Source organism: Parasteatoda tepidariorum, chromosome 2 (genome assembly GCF_982258835.1).
Source record: "Parasteatoda tepidariorum strain Cologne lab strain chromosome 2, Ptep-v5.0, whole genome shotgun sequence".
Taxonomy (NCBI): Eukaryota; Metazoa; Arthropoda; class Arachnida; order Araneae; family Theridiidae; genus Parasteatoda; species Parasteatoda tepidariorum.
In genome coordinates, this window is record NC_141756.1 from 26707905 (window position 1) to 26725025 (window position 17121).

At 31.7% G+C, this 17121-nt stretch overlaps 1 protein-coding gene across 10 annotated transcripts in view; it reads left to right on the forward strand.

Annotated features, from left to right (window-relative positions):
* LOC107442351 (protein Obscurin) overlaps positions 1 to 17121 on the forward strand; it is a 281510-nt gene that overhangs the window by 220649 nt on the left and 43740 nt on the right. For all 10 annotated transcript variants that reach the window (XM_087157050.1, XM_087157049.1, XM_087157051.1 and 7 more), the window contains 5 exons: positions 3490 to 3683; positions 7284 to 7436; positions 9060 to 9301; positions 10514 to 10639; positions 12437 to 12612. In XM_087157050.1, the coding sequence (XP_087013176.1) occupies positions 3490 to 3683; positions 7284 to 7436; positions 9060 to 9301; positions 10514 to 10639; positions 12437 to 12612 (891 nt within the window). The remainder of the gene's footprint in view (positions 1 to 3489; positions 3684 to 7283; positions 7437 to 9059; positions 9302 to 10513; positions 10640 to 12436; positions 12613 to 17121) is intronic.

The window sequence follows — 17121 nt, forward strand, 5'->3', positions numbered from 1 at the left end:
AACTTAAAGGAAAGGGACTTACATAAGCCAAAGGAATATAAAAATTAGTATGTAATCGTGAATGCGAATGTAATTGTAATACATATCATTATTTGCAAATAATTATTATAAATATCGTTATCAGTTACAGGACTGTATTAAATTTCATCGGTTATTTTGGAGTTCACCAAATAATTTAAATTTGACATTAAGTAACGGGAGTTGGCTTTACATTTAGCAGTGTTATTTTATTTTATGACCGTCGTTGAACAGCCGATCGAATTTTGAATTTACGACTGCCATTGTTCAACTCTGTGGCCTTGTAATTTTGAACCCAATTTAGCAGACAAGAGAACTCCTCCTAGATCAAGTATTGGGAGAAATTTACCTCCTTGGAGGACTTTTTGATAGAGCTAATCCACATTTGCGTTACATGAAGAGGAAAACCACAAAACCTTCCACGGTTGGTCTGACAGCAAGGGACTCAAACCCATGATCAGGACTTTCATTGACGATATCATAAGTCAGCACCGTGGTCGGCGAGAGCCGATTGCGGAATTCGTATTGACCAGGCATCGCTGGGACCGAACCCGGATCGCCTCATTGGGAGGCGAGCGCTCTATTCCCTGAGCCACCACGGCACGCTGTGTTATCTATATTATATAAAACGCTAATACGTACGTATGTATGTATGTATCAATAAAACCGATGATATTTCTTTTCTCGCGCTGGCAACAGTTTTCATTTTTAATTGATTGGATTCGGCGCGCAAGAGCACGTAGTGAGCAACCAGATAACAATAACCAGAGTGAGCATTATCAGGTTGTTCAATTGGGTATAATATAAAAAAAACACAACTACTTCCACTTAGTAGGAATAACATTTACCATGACGCAATGCTAAATTCTATGCCACTATCCACATAAAAGCCACTATCCACATAAATCAATTATTAATCAAAAATCGAATGTCAATTACTTTTCTTTATAATGCAATAAAATCTGGCGAGCAGCTATTTAAACGATCAACCACTTCGTTTGTTTATTTGTGTCTTGAAGTTAGGCTCGCAGAAAATGCCGTTCATGGGTTAAATTTAGTAGGAATAACACAACCTGTGACGTAGGCTATAGTATACCCAATTCAGATTCATGCACTAAGAACATGACAATATTTAATTTAAACTCAATTAGGAATTAATTAATTAATTGAAGTGAGAATACTTTAAAAGGCCGCTGTTGAATTGATATTTTTCTACTGGGAGCTACCTAAACGTCTAAAAAACGTTTAAGTGTTTGTATTGAATGCATTGAATTTTTTTTTATATTTCGCGTTTATTTATGCATTGAATTTTCACGCTTTAAAATGCAGAATATTAGTGAAACAATATTTGATAATTTATTTTGCTAATATGTTTCTTATTTAGCTCATGTTTTGATTTTTTCACCATGTACAATCTAAATAGCTAATATACTTTTTTAAAAGCCAATAAGAACATTGGTAGAATTCTTCTACATAAGTACAATACTATGTCTTTGATGATAAAATACTATGTCTTTGATGATAATATATTATGTCTTTGTGCTAGAACATTGTGTTCATTGGCGAGCGAGCGCAGCGAGCCATGGTTCACGGCGTGAACCACATAGGATTGCGTAGCAATTCTCGGGGGTTGGCGAGTGTTAGCGAGCAGGGGGCGGAGCCTCCTAGTTTAGAGATAAATCGCTAATAATGGTCTCTTCTGATGTTTCTAAGCAGCTGATAAGATTTCACAGACACTTGGGATTTGATAGCAATTTCTACAAGATAAGGTGGTTTTCGGCGTTTCTACAGGTTTTCTAATTCTCAACCTGATCTAAAAATGAAGTTTCGGCATGTGGTGTCTGATCTTAATTTTCAACCAGCAGTTAAAAAAATAATTTCTTGTAACCTAAGAAACTGTGGCATGTTCTCTTTATAATTCTAAAAAATAAAGTATAGAAAATAATATTAACACTTTACGAAAAACGGTTCGACAGCTATAGAGTGAAAATTTAGTCATTTTGTCAATCAAGTCCGATCCTGGCACACACCTTTTGTATGAAACGAAAACAATACACGCTAAAGCTAAACATTTTAACTCATTTTTTGAGCATTAAATGTGCACAATTTAAAGCAAAGAAAAAGAGACTGTTGCGGAATTAATTATCAAAACATGCTAAAACCACCCTTTAATAAAATCCGTATCGCATTTTTAAAAAATTTAATCTCTGTTAGGCATATGCTTTAGAAACTCTGCGAACAAAAAAAAAAAGTTACAGATGCGAATAACATTTTTTAAAAGAATTGAAGGGAAAAAACATTATGGAAAGGGGATATAATAGAATCTGTTGGTTAGAAAAAAGTTATGGAATGCGTGTTTTCATTCAATGTTAGTAATCATCACTCCCTCAATCTTGCAAAGAGACTTAAAAGAGCTTGATATTTTGAAATGAACTTATCAGAAAACAAAAGAAATATTGAAAGTTTCAAAAACTTGTAAAAAATATTGAACTTTTGAATTCAAATTTTGCTAATCAAGCAAATATGTTATTGTTTTATAACTCTTTTGTCAATTAAAAACTGTGACTTCTGTTTAATTAAAATGCCAAATATAAGTTTGTTAAAAATAAGATATAAACGTAGGAATGAGTTTAACTTTTAATAGGTATATTTATGTTTAACTTTGAAACATTTTTATCCTAAGTGTACACTGTTAGAATTTTCCTTCTAGAATTATGAAAAAATAATAGGCAGCAGTCTATCCATCCAATTAAAGTTTACGGTAATGAACATTTTTACCTATACGGCTAATGAACCATTTACAACTAGCATCGTTAAAATACCATGAATACAAAACTATACGTTTTTTTAACCATTTACAACTAGTATGGTTTCGTAAAAAAGAAATTCAACTAGACTTAATTCAGTACCTTTATGGTGCGCTAATGTCTCTGCTTGAAAGTATCGTACAATATAGCCCAGGATCACAAATTGGGAAGTGCAGGACACTGGAAACTCTTCCGGTGTTGAAGGAAATGTAGGAAATATCGTGGTCTCAACAATAGTACTTAAATCCCCGTTCTATTGGTTATGAGACTGACAAATTAGCCCTCTCGGCTTTAATACGTATGCAGTTGCAAGGAGCTAAGTGGCTTCGTTAGGTGAGGTTAGGTGGTGCGATAAAATTCTGGTTGTTTAAACGTATTAGGTGAAAATTAATAAACGAATTTTCTTACGGTTAACAATTTGAATACTACCTTATGTATGGTTATTTGACTGGTTTGTTTGAATATGGTTAAATTGCAATTAAATAAATTGTTATCGAAAAAGAAAAATTTGAGAAATTTCTAACAGTGCAGATATTTCAGGTTATAAAATCAGCTACTCTGAAAATTCTCTAAAGATGAGCGTGATTTTAATACACTGTCATTCTTTGTGAAAATATCCCTTTCAGGTTATATTGTTCTCTAATCTTTATGTTTATTTATCTAGACAAGACGTCTGATTCGCCTCCATCTGCACCTTGCTTTGTGTCACCAATCGGAAACTTGACTGTGAAAGAAGGTGAACCAATCAGGTTCGAGGCGATAGTGTCTGGAAACCCCCTGCCTGATATCAACTGGATAGTCAATGATAAGCCATTATCACAGTCTGATAATACCCTAATGACATTCGACGGAGAGAAAGTAAATTATATGTATTATCTTGTATTCACGCTATCTCATGTATATACGTATATGTATCTAATCGCACAAGATACCAGATGAGATTTATCACAAGATACGATTGTTGAACTTATCTTAAGTTTAAGTTTTTAATATGTTTCATTTCTGTATGAAACTTTATACAATACAAAATATGAATGTTTGAATGTGTGCGAAGGAATACGATTCCTAAATTTATTTTGCTTGTAAATATTTCCGTGATTTATTTTTTCTGTAGAATTTAAAAAAAAAAAAAATTATGACAAATTATTTTTCAGGTATATGTTTTCTGAAACCTACCTCCATTTTTTTAAGTTAATGCGCCGCAATATCTTATTGGTTAAGGCACTGAACTGCCATTGTGGAGAGCTGCGATCCAGGTTGGGCTCAGCTTCAGATCGATGGGTACCAGCTTGCCTTAAAAGGAAAGGTGACGCTGTGCGGTGTACTAAACCGCATTGCCACAATCGTGTTGTTCATCATGAAATTGTGGAGCCTTAACCTCCGAATGATTCCCTGGTTTACAAAAGGCTTATTTTTAAATTAATACAAGTCCTCTCAGAATGAACCAATAATCTTATAACAAATTTTTACTAACTTGGTGTCATAATTTTCACTTTTATTTCTTAAATTCTTCGAGCATATTCGAAGAAAATCGAGAAGCTTCGCATAGGAAACGTTTTTACGGTCAATGCATGCTTAAAACGTTATCTGAAACTCAAATTATTTTCTCCTGTATAGCAGTTATTTGCAATTTTACTCTTGCATGCCTTCAATTTTTCATTAGTAAATTTATCAAAATTTTCAATGCGACATATTTAGTTCATGGTATTTTGTGTGGAACGAGTTTTTTTTAAATTATATGTTTCTTAAAACTTTTAAATGCTTATAACTTTAATTATATGTTTCTTTATTATATTTTGAACTGGCTCATTAAAGCAGGGAAAAAAAGAAATTAAATTGAAGTAATCGTCTACTTTAATCCTATTTTAATTAAGTATTTTTTTTGCTAATTTTATGTTTTTTCAGTCTTCAAAAGATTTGGTTTTTTCATTTATTAAAAATCCTACACAATTGACGAGTATATTTGCAAATAAGACTTTAATATTTGCAAATATGACTTTAAGACTGCGCAACAGATTTTCTAGTAGTATTTCCTAATTTCAGTTCTTATGGTAAAAAATAAATAAATAAATTATAGCAATAATAAATAAATAAAGGAATGTGAAATAGATGATTCCAAGAAACTAAAATTGAAATATATACTTGATTAAAAACTTCACTGGTTTCAAAAAATATAAAGATAGCAATAAAAGTGGACGTGTTTCAAACACTCAAAAATTGGTGCTCGATCTCACGACTTATCTAACTTGAATGAATAAAACAAAAGTGATTTGAAACAGAAGACCTAAAGTTGCTAGCAAGAAAGGGAAAATAAAGGTGAGAAACAAAACTATATAAAACTTCAACAGACCAGAGTAAAATGGGAAAATAAAGATAAAAAAAAGAGTTAGAAAAAACGCAGGTGACAAGAGAAGCAAATCTAAGCAAAGTGTATTTCCACTATGGAGAGGTGGGGAGTAACTGATGTTATTAACAAGGAAATCGGCTTTCATATAATAAAACAAGATTCCAGGTCGTCAAAATAGGCTGATATGACAGGGATGGAAGTAATTTAGGTATTATCAAAATAAAATTTTTGCTCTAAATTCTGATAATGTGCAGCAATTGATGATTCATCGCATTCTTGATAGTGGACATATTTATCATGGTCCTTTAATCTAAATTTCAAAGCACGCTTGGTTTGTCCGATGTAACCAGGATCACGCTGGCGAGGTATGTGGTAAATGCCCTTGCAATTTTCAATACTGATAGCATATTTAAAGGCCTGGTTTCTTAGGACAGGATGCCGTCAGCTGGAAATCAGCGCTAACCTCTGATTGGTCCATTTGTGAGTTTGATAGTATACGTCATCGAGAGCTCATCTTGAACTGCAATTGCCGTCCAACTCAACTGCAGTTGGATTACAACGTGACGTTAACCACAGAAGCAATGGCGGACAACATCCAACAGCACATTGAAATCAGCCAAGATTTTGATTTTGACATTAAACATAGCTTCTTCATTAAACATAGCACTCTTCATTTAACTCAGCTATCAGGGGTCTGTTTAGAAGAAATTTGGGTCCGTTAACGGATTCTTCACAAAATATCTTTTCATAAAAACGGACTTTCACAAAATATTTTAACTTAAAAACGGACCCTTCACAAAATATTTTAACTTTAAAACGGACCCTTCACAAAATGATTTTTCTTTTAATCGGACCCTTCACAAATTTGTTTATCTTCATTATTATTTTGTTAATCGAATAAACCCTTTCCAGGGCAGAAAACAAGAAAGATGGATGTAAACGAATAAAGTTTTGTCTTCGGCAGACGATTCTTCCATTATTCGTCCGAAATTAATATTCTGCGTTCAGCAGTATAGGCTAAATACCAAATATTTGCACGTTGCATCTCTAATTTAGAAGCAGCAATTGTTGTTTATTTTTTAAAATTTAATTTTTTTAATTGTAATTTTACAGTGTTGAGCATAATCTTGTATGTCCTTACAATTTATAAACTCCTTGAAAAAAATTTTTTTTTTGCAATAACGGAGCCTATTTGCACAAATTCATAAAAGCGGACCCTGGTTGAAAGAATGTGAGTAATTTTTTCACAATTTCACGAAAAACGGACCTTTCACAAAATGTCTGGACAGACCCCTGGCTATAATGTGTTTTTTCTTGGACTAAGTCATTATTTGTTCTCTAAAATGCTAGTCGACAATAACAAAATCAATACAAATTCAAAATAAATATTTGTTTACGTTATTAACGCATGCGCAATGAGAGATAATGTCTGCGTTGAACCGACTGCTCACGCTGAGCTAACAAAAAAGTATTTTTTAGGCGTCAGCTCTACGTCAACTTTCCGCTGACGCCCAGATAAGGCGCTTGTCCTAAGAAACCAGACCTTAAGTGAATTAAATGTAATTTTTTAAACAGGCCTGAAAATAACTTTAAAACCAGACAGGGGTAGGATGTCAACAGTTTTACTGCTAACGGGGGAGAAAAACAGTTTTGTAACTAATTCTCTTTAAGGTTAGGATGAAGAGGGGTGTTTAGATCTAGTGAATTTAGCAAGAGCTGAATCAATTATAGAAGGGTTAAGTCCACGGTTGTGGGTTTAGCGATCGATAGAAAGTGTGGCGTCGTTATATTACCATCGTTATATTTTCAAACTCAATGAAGTTTTTAATCAAGTGAAGGAATGGACAATATTTGGTAAAAGAGCCTTATTTATTTTATGCAATGAAACAGTCTTCAAAAAACAGCAATGTAAACAAGTGCAATATTGTAGTGTAAAATTACTCATTATTGCTAAACATGTAGTAGCGTTATACATACTTTTATGCATAAGGAATTAATAAAAACGACGATTAAATTCTTTTTAATGGAAATATTTCCTCATTGAATGTTTTAGTAATCTAAATACGAAATGCAATTTCAAATTAAAAGGGATAAATTACTTTACTTTTCAGGCTATCTTAGAAATAAAAGAATCCTCCCCAGACCATGTTGGTACTTACCAATGCAAACTGACGAATCCACTGGGTGAGGCAAGCAGTGATGGATCTGTTTCAGTTCAAGAGAAAACAGCCCCCCGATTCATACAACGATTGAGTGATTACAATGTAAGTCAATGTACTCACACAAACAAAATGATCACAGAAGCACCAAAAAACACAGAATATTTGTGCTAAAATGACTAACTTACTTGATATATTGCTTAAAGTTGTCGAAATAGAAATATTTAATAAATTCTAGATGAGTTAAGATGAAGATTAGCATACTAACAATGTTCATCCCGATATTATTTATACTTGTGTACAGTGAATGACTTCTTATTTAATGATCAGATTTTTAAGTAAAATGATGCAACTGTAATTGTTCGAGTGGTATGCCTTAAGTATGCTACATACACGCGATATTTTAAGTTACGAAATATGACACAAAAATGCATTTTCCATGAATTAACATATCTTTTTATCGCAATAAAAAGATCTTGTCTTTAAATAGCATATTTTGCTACTTGAAGTACGATAATTAAACCCAAATAACCCAAACCTTAAACAAAAAAATATCCTAAGTCGATATTTTAACTATTTGCGCTAAAATGTTCAGAAAAATGTTCAAATTCTTAATGTAATAATTTATAATCTAGCATTTTCTAAATTCACAAGAACTGTTGTTTCATGCGTTTGTGACATTTAAAATAGTTAGATCATTTTTGCAATCTTATAATTTTATATTTCCTAAGAATTTATTAGTCAAGCATCACAACAAACTATCCAGATAAATTACGTCGGCTCAGGAAAACACTTTTCAAAAGAAATTCTCAAGTAACTGCACAGTAAAGCGTGCTAAATCGCAACATCATTCATATTTTTTGCGGCCTAATTTCAGCTCCAAATTTAATCATATCATAGCGCAAATTGAATTTTTATAAATGTGATTACCCAGTCGTAGTGGCTCAGGAAATAGAGCATTCGTTTACCAATGAGGTGCCCAGGTTCGAATCCAAACTGTGGCTGGTAGATACGAACTCTGCTTTCGGCTAGCATAGACCACAGTGCTGACTTAAAATATCCTCACTGGTAGACGGATCATGTGTTAGAATCCCCTTGCTGTCGAGATAACCAACGAGAAGTTTCCATGATTTATCTCGCCCTGTAACGCAAATGCGAGTTAGTTTTACCAAAAAGTTCTCTACGAAGGGTAGTTTCTCCCAATGCTTGATCCAGGAGTTCCCTTATCTTCTGGATTGGGTTCAAAATAACAGGACCGTGGAGTTGAACATTAATGTTGTTTACTCAGAACTAGGTCTGCTGTTCAACGCCTGTTATAAAATAAAATAAAAACTCGATTAACCGAATCTGGGGTTCAACTTAAAAATTAAAATGATATAATTTAGCCCTTTATTAACGTTTTAGTAAATTTGCATGTTATTATGCTTTAAGTACCCCTCATTATGATGCTGAGCAATTTTCCTGGAAAGGTATACAAGAGAGGAAAAATATGCAAGCATTTCCTAATAATCCAGTGGCGATGAAACAAGAATTCAGGATTGACAAAGTTTGGTTACAAATCCTTCGCTGATAACACTCAAGGCATTTTAAATAGAAATTTTCATAATTAACGTCTAATTTATGTCTAACATTTAAAAAAAAAAGGATTATTTTTTATTACAAACGAAATCAATGTTTATTCTTGATGCATTTCGTTCTTTCTCTGATGTAATGGTGATTTACTTCCAGGGTTTCATTAACCAGCCATTGAAACTCAGCTGCAAAGTGATTGGATATCCAGAACCCGAGATTGAATGGTACTTCAACGGCGAATTAATTTCACCGAGAGATTCGAGATATACGTTCACAAACTTTGGTGATGTGCATGCTTTGAACATCCAGTCCTGTCGCCCAACTGATTCTGGTGTGTTTGAATGTAAGGCTAAGAACTCAGTAGGCGAAGACCACACAAGATCTGCCGTCAATATTAGGTAAAAAAGCCTTAAATGGTCATTTTGAAAAATGCGTGTTGAAGTTTTGATTGAGAAATAGGTCCTATTTTAATGCGTTCAATTTTTCTGATTGTTGTTTTGCTGAAATAAATCCGCGAAATATTACTGTTACATACTTCGGCTTTTTCGATGGTATTCTTGATTTTGATATTTAAGTACATTTCAAACATTAAATTTATTGAAAATATAAAAGTTAACTAATTAGTAAATCAGCTTTGTGCGTAGCTGTTATGTTAGTAAAATTAACTCTAAAAGCCATTATTATTTTAAATTAGAGACTCGAAGTCTATTTATCTAACCAATCGATTTAGCAATTCATTATGTTAGCAATAGGATCAATGCGGGAAAAGTCAATTCTTTGTATTATATCAGTCAAAATCGACACTCCTTGCAAGACTTTTGGGAACCGAAACGAAAATAATAATATCAACTTTTTTTAATTGGATAATTTGCAAATTAAATAATTTGATACCTGCAAGCGACGTCAATTGTGGGTCAACCAATCAGGTTCGACACACAACCGTGACGTCTTTTGCGGGTATCCAATTAAATCTGGTCCAAAAATTGATTTTTCATCTTTTATTAAACTCCGCAAAACTACAATGACACACTTTTATAACATTAACATTTAGCATTTTATAATTAAAAAATATGTTTCATCAGTCTCGAATTTTAAAAAAGATTGCAAATAATTTGAGTTCTATTGTTTCTTCAATGATTTTTTTTCTCGATGCAACGCAATGCAATGGCTCTGCAATGACTCTGTCTTGTTTTCTTCAACTTTATTTATTTATTTATTTATTTTTCCTTTTCGGCAACTGCGGCTTCTCTAATTTTGTCTTTCACGTTTATTTTCCATTTTTTTGTTGACAATTTTACGTTTCCCTTTCAAAATCACTTTTGTTTTTCTTGTTCTCGGCTGGTCTTGAGAATGGGCACCGATTTTTGATCGCTCGAAACATATCTACTTTTATAACAATCTCTATATTTTTTTGAAGTACGGGAATTTTTTTTATCTCATGAAGTTTCCGTTTTATCTTTAGTTTCTTGGGCTTATTCATTTAAGGATTCTTGTCGTTGTAGCTCTATTTCTGTACGAGAAATAATAATAATAAATCAATAAATAATAAAAGTTATCAACATTTCTGTTTTAAAAGTTTTTCTTTTTTTTATCTATTAATTTATTTCTAGTGAAAAACCCGAAAAAGGTGAACCTCCAATGTTCTTGAAAAGAATTGGCGACAACGAAGTAATGGAAGGAATGACAGCCAAATTCACCGCTTGCATTACCGGAACACCTACACCTGATGTTAGCTGGTAAATTTTTTATTAATTTTATTTTGGAGATTCCAAATTGAATTAAATACTTCATTCTTCTAACCAAAAAATCTGATTACCATATTCATATCAATCTCGTTAAAAATTAGCATCCTATTATCAAAACAAAGAAATTCTATTTCCTTCACTTAAAAAGAGAAGTTTAATTTAAATATAGTGAGAAATAAATTTGGCATTTAATACATATTTTTGTGGATGAAATTTTGGGAAAAATACGTTTTTCGCATTCTTAGGGAAATATATATTTAAAAAAAGCAAGAAAAATCAGCTCAAAGTACTACACGGTCTTATAACTTGTACCTCGATGCATTGTACCTTGGAGTGTTGGATGTTCCTCCTTGGAAAACAAACACTTGTAGGTTGATTAAATTTGAATATCCATCCAATAGAAAGTTAGTTTTCACGTAAGAGCTAATATAATTAAAGAAAGGCCTATGAATTTTGTAATGGAATACTTCAAAAATTTATAGCTCTACTATTACTGTAAAAAAACAATTGCGCATTGTGAGTGACCGAGTCACAGGAAAATATATTTATGCTAACTGGGACTGCGTTGTACATAATTTAGAACTATTGAACGTGCAACACCGTCTGGCAAAAGGTGAAACATATTAAACTTTTTCGATTTTGTTAAGCATAACGAAAATAGTATTTTTATTCAAATTTGTATGTCATCTTTAACAAAATCGAATTTTTTTGCTTATCTATTTTAATTCTGTTTCCTAATTTTTTTATGACATTTTATTTTCAAATCAAACTGATTCAAAAAGCTACTCTTTGGTTCGAAAAACTTCTAGCACACGCCTATAAAATCAGGAGTAGACCACAACACAGTAGCAGCAGATCGCACCTTTTGTTGCATGTATCGACCACGTATACCAAAATCAGCTGGGGGTGTATATATTCACGTTGGTCTAAGGAACTCGTGATCCAAAGAACAATGCTCGTTCCAACGTTCGAGTTTAGTGGAATGTTTGTTTACAAAAAAATTTCAATAATTATTTTTTTAAAAATAGATGAAAATGCATTTCACAGCTTTTTATATTAAGAAAGCTTTCAATTGACCCCTTAACGCACAGATTTCAACTCTCAATTTTTTTTATGTAAAAAAACTCACTTAAGAACATTGTCTTTCTTTTTTTGCTGAGCAATTTTGATAAACTGCTCTTTGGTTCCATGAAAAAAGGCTATATTCAGAGATGCCAACTGCTCCGGACACGCCGAAATAATTAAAAAAAAAACGGTAAATTACTACAAAGTAAATTTTGCAAATATTTGACTATTTTCGCTTGCTTTTTAAAAGATATAGCATGACATAAATACTATAAAGTGGTGAATTATATAAGCCAACGAATTATTTTGAAGTAGTGGTGGATAAAAATCTACTAAATTGAATTTATTAAATCAGGAATCACAATTGATAAACTACCACTTTAAAATACATATTTGCTGTCCGGTGAAAGTTGGCATCACTGTATATTTTATTCTTGAATAAATAAGTGTTATAGCTTACAATCCTATGTAAATCATAAATATCAATAAAACTACTTTTTACTTAGCTTTCACATTGCTATTTTCATAACTAGATTATATTCGTGTGTGAAAAATTATAGCAGCATAAAATACAACGCCACTCGAATTATCTCGAGTGTGCACAGTTTGGCCTGTTTAGCGCGCTCGTATTAACTCGAGCGCACAACCTAGGGGTTAAAATAGTTATTTTTATTAACAGTTCTTTTTAACTTAGCTTATTTGATTATTAACTTTATTTTATAGGGTGAAAGAAGGCAAGCCACTGGATCCGTCTCCAAGGCATAAAATGGAATTAGAATCCACTGGAATTTTGCGTCTCATCGTCAGAGAAGTAGAGTCTGGTGACTATGGTGACTATAGCGTCACTATCTCTAACATCCATGGTAGCGCTACAAGCAGCGCCAAGCTCTGCCCAGACAGTAAGGATGCATTAGAATTTATAACTCCTAAAACTTTACTGACTGTTGTTTTAGGAGCCATGTTGGCTATAGCATTTCTTATAGCCGCCATGATGCCCCCTGAATTTTATTGCTCATCTGACACTACCTTGGGCGATATTAAGGACTTTTTGTACAGCTGTAAAGCTGATTGTAAATGTCGGGAAGAATAGTTTTTTTTTCATTTCCAGTTAATATAGGGAACAAAATTTTTGAGCAAATATTCTTTTTTTTCTGTGGAACTACCAGAATTGCAAATTGTTTTTCGAATATTTTAACTTCTTGCTATTTCTTGGTAGAGCATAGGTGGCATTTACTCAGAATTTTTTAATATTTTCAACCAACAATAAAGATTTTATTTACAATTCTGAGTCAAATATAGGGCAAAAATATAAGGTACTGCCGTTCTATACTGACCAGTGGCCAGTTGTAGCATTTTTAACCATGGCGACTTTTACAAAAACTAAAAATTCTAACCGATTTGAAAAACTTGATATTAATATTAATAAACGTGATATGATATTAATTAGCCTGATAATACAAGTAATATATAAACTTGAAAACAAGGTTAATTTCTAAATGTTTCCATGTTTATTAAAAAGATATTATAAATGGAAATTAGGTGCCTTTTCTTTGAGAAAAGTGGCGACTGGCAGATAATTTTCTAATCGCTATTTGTTACATTTAGTCTCCCAGTGGCGATTTTGACTTTTTCCCCCTATAAAGTTAAAACTAAATAATAAATGAAACGGGTTTTTTTTTAATTATTAAATAGTAACATAATTGGGTAATATTTAATTCCTAACTGAAATGAAAATTTTAACTAAGTTAAATAAAGTACACATTCACGTAAAAAAATAGGCAAAATCTTAAACTTAAATAAATATTTTACTAGACAAATAAATTTATCAAAATAGGAAACGTTAACTATTTTGAATCCTTATATTAAAAAAACTATTACAGTTGAAAACAAAAGGTAGAACAATTATGATTGAAAACGATGGATAACTTATTTTAAGTTCGTGTTTCTTTGAATTTAATTTCATCAAGGGAAAATGAACATTCAAACCTACGAAAAAGAAAACGAAAACAGCGAAAACGAACGAACGATCGAAACGAAAACGAACGAAAAATTAAGAGGCCTCTTGGAAAGCCACCAGCTGCCTAATAAGCTGTAAACATAAAATGCTATGTATTAAAAGTTAGCACACAAATTTAAAAAAATATTTACCCTAAATAAATTTTATTCCGGAATGGAAAAGAAATTGTCGAGTAACTTCGATGAAATAATATCTAACTTCTCAAATATTCTTGATTTGACAATCCCTTCATTTTCCTTCTAGCTATAATTTTTTTCCATTCAGATAATTGTGTTAAAACTAATTATACAATGTTTTCAACAACTAGAATATTTTAACTGTACGTTCTTATGAACGATAAGGGTTCCAATGACTCTTATAGAGTAGAGGTAAATTTAATCGCTTTATATGGGTGTCTATGTCTACTTACAACTCGTGATTAAATATTGCAACTCTTTTGGTTCCACTTGTAAAATATGTAAATTATTTTATTAGTTGTTTGTAGAGCAGATCGTAGATACAATTATTCTGCTTTGTATTTTCTAGTCAAGCATTGTTAAAAACAATTGTTCTTAGTTTTAGTCGTAGTTGAAAATATTCGTTATATTCATGGAAAATATTCGTTTACATAGTTTCATTTGTACATAAGATCTCTAAATGTTGAATGTGTCAAAGTCCTTGTCCTGCAGCTTTGCTGATATAGATTTCATTTTGAACGAGTATTTTTTTTCTTACTCTAGTTCACTTTTACAACATGACATAATCTAAATTTGCTGGTTTGATTTAATTTCCTTTATTTAAGTGTCAATAACAAATATTCCTTGCATTAATTTAATTTCTCTACCCATTTATGTGATTTACCTACTGAAATAGAGCTCACCAAAACTAAATGCATGATCCGCTTGCAGATGAAATAGCCAATTAAAAATAACAGCTGTTATATTAATTTGCCTAAATTGAATAGCCATTATGTGTCTTTCTTTAAAATCTCTTAAAAAGGTTTCGCATCAAGATTTACGCCTATTGCCACTCAAAGAAAAATAAAAAAATTTAAAATATCTTCCGCTCACGTTGCCAAAACCTAGTTTCGTACTTGAATGAAATAAAAAATTAGAAAAATCTTTTCTAAAACATTTATGTTGGCAAAAGCTTGTTTTCCCCCCGAGAGGCGCTACTATCTTGAACCTAAGAAACGCAATAATATTATTACATTGTATAAATAGATTAAACTGCTGTATATTTTGTCCAATCCTCTGGTTTTTGCAAGACGTTTTTGTCACTTAAAATATATTCATGTAGGAATTCGGTGCTCAAGAATTTTTCAGCACCAAAATTTGATCGCACAAGATATTCTTTGCACCACAGTTTGATCTCATAAAATATTGTCTGCCCCGAATTTGATCTCACAATATTTCGAACTATTTATACCCATAAAATATAGCAATAGATCTTGCACGCCAAAGATTTTGAAATCACCATATTTTTTCACATCGTAATTTGTTTGCATCAGAGTTAGATCGTGTAAGATTTTGTTCCAATATCTTACCTTCACCAGATTTTGATCTCAAAATATTTTGTCAAATTAAAACATTATGGTATCAGATGTTGCTTATTCAAGTTTTCTTCATTGTACCATGATTAAATCACACGATATTTTGTTTGCGCCAGTATTTGATCGCGCAAGATTTTACCTGCTTTAGAGTTTTTTCACTCAAGGTTTTGTGATGCATCATATTGTGATCATACAGGATATTGTATGCATCATGATTTAATCATTAAATATTTTGTTTGAATTAGATTTGATGGAGCAGATTAATTATGCAGATTTTGTCTTGACGAGATTTTTACCAGACAATTTTTTTATGCGCTATATAGTCTTGATTACACAAAATTTTATCTGCTCCAGATTGGGATTAAACATTTGGACTGATGTACAGCAGATTTAAATACCGCTAACTTTGTCAAATAACGACTTTGATTACACATACATTTAAATGGAGCAAGATTTTGTCTGGATTACTTTTTGATCGTTTGAGACTTTTTTTACCAGCGAAATTGTTCTAATTAACTTTTATTCTCTTCAGAATTTGTTCATGAACTATTTGATTCATACAATAAATTTCGTTCGAACATCAGAAATACATAAACTTTTATTTCTAATAGATGTTGTTCACTGTTGGCGTAAATATTGTGGCGTAACCTTTTTACAGTAATGAGGGATGTAAATCATTGTATATAAACTTGTATCTTTAATTTTAATTCTCTATCTTTCTGTAAAAATTCTATTCCTTTAATGAATTAAATATTTATTCTTTGATAACAGTGTTGGCTTTTAATTCATAGCTTGTCCAAAGCACTAGAGATAGCAGTGTTGTCATTTAAATGCACTGCTAATAATGATTGCTTTTGGTAATATGAATAAAGATTTCCTTTACCACTAATAACTTCGGATAAAACATTTAGCATTGGTGAGCTCTGTTATGTATTTTTTTATTACATAGTCATTTTAATGACAACACTGTTTGATGCTTTATATTTATAATAATGCATACAGTTTACAAACCTAAGACCACCATGAAGAAAAAGATTTTTTCACAAGTTTAAAGAGGGTGATCCGCAATTACCGTCGTCATCATTGGAAGAGGGGGTTGAGAACTGGATATAGCGTCATGAAGTATATTGACAATTAGTTAAAGGAAAAAGTCATGCAATTTTACTTCTCCTGCAGTTAAACACGAGGATTTTGGTATGGAATCAATTGCAAGAATTTCGTTTACGCAATCAAAAAGGGAAAATTTTAATATCTTGATTCGCCAGCTACATGCCTCCATATTTTCTCCAGGGAATTTTTTCGATGAATATTCTTTTCAAGAATGATTTTATCTCTAAAAATTTTTAATAATTTCTTTTAATAGAAAACTGATTATTTATTACATCTGTGGCATCTGTGGTTTAGAATCAATAAGAAGCAGCTATTTTAAACTTTGATTCAATATATAAAAGGACTCGTATGAGGCATTTTATATTAAATAGATGAATGTTATAAAAAATCTACAATATTTTGGTAATTTATTGAATATTCCGTATTTTAAATGCTTTTATCAAGAGCTATTTTTGAATAAATAGGTAGGAACGTGCGATGTTCTTCAAAGCTCTTCTCAGACACTTTTTACAAAAAAAAAAAAAAAAACTAAAATTTGAATTATTCATATTGGAATGGAAAAAAAGGAAACGTAATACTCGAATAAATTCGCATCCATGTTGGCTTTAATTGAAAAATACGTTCAATCTCGCTATTGCACTCATTTCTTACAAAAATTAACAAATTATAAAAAAAAAATATATTAATTTAAATTGTTGCAAATTTATTCCTCTTTTCATAGTCTTTTCATTGCATTTATGAATCACAAAA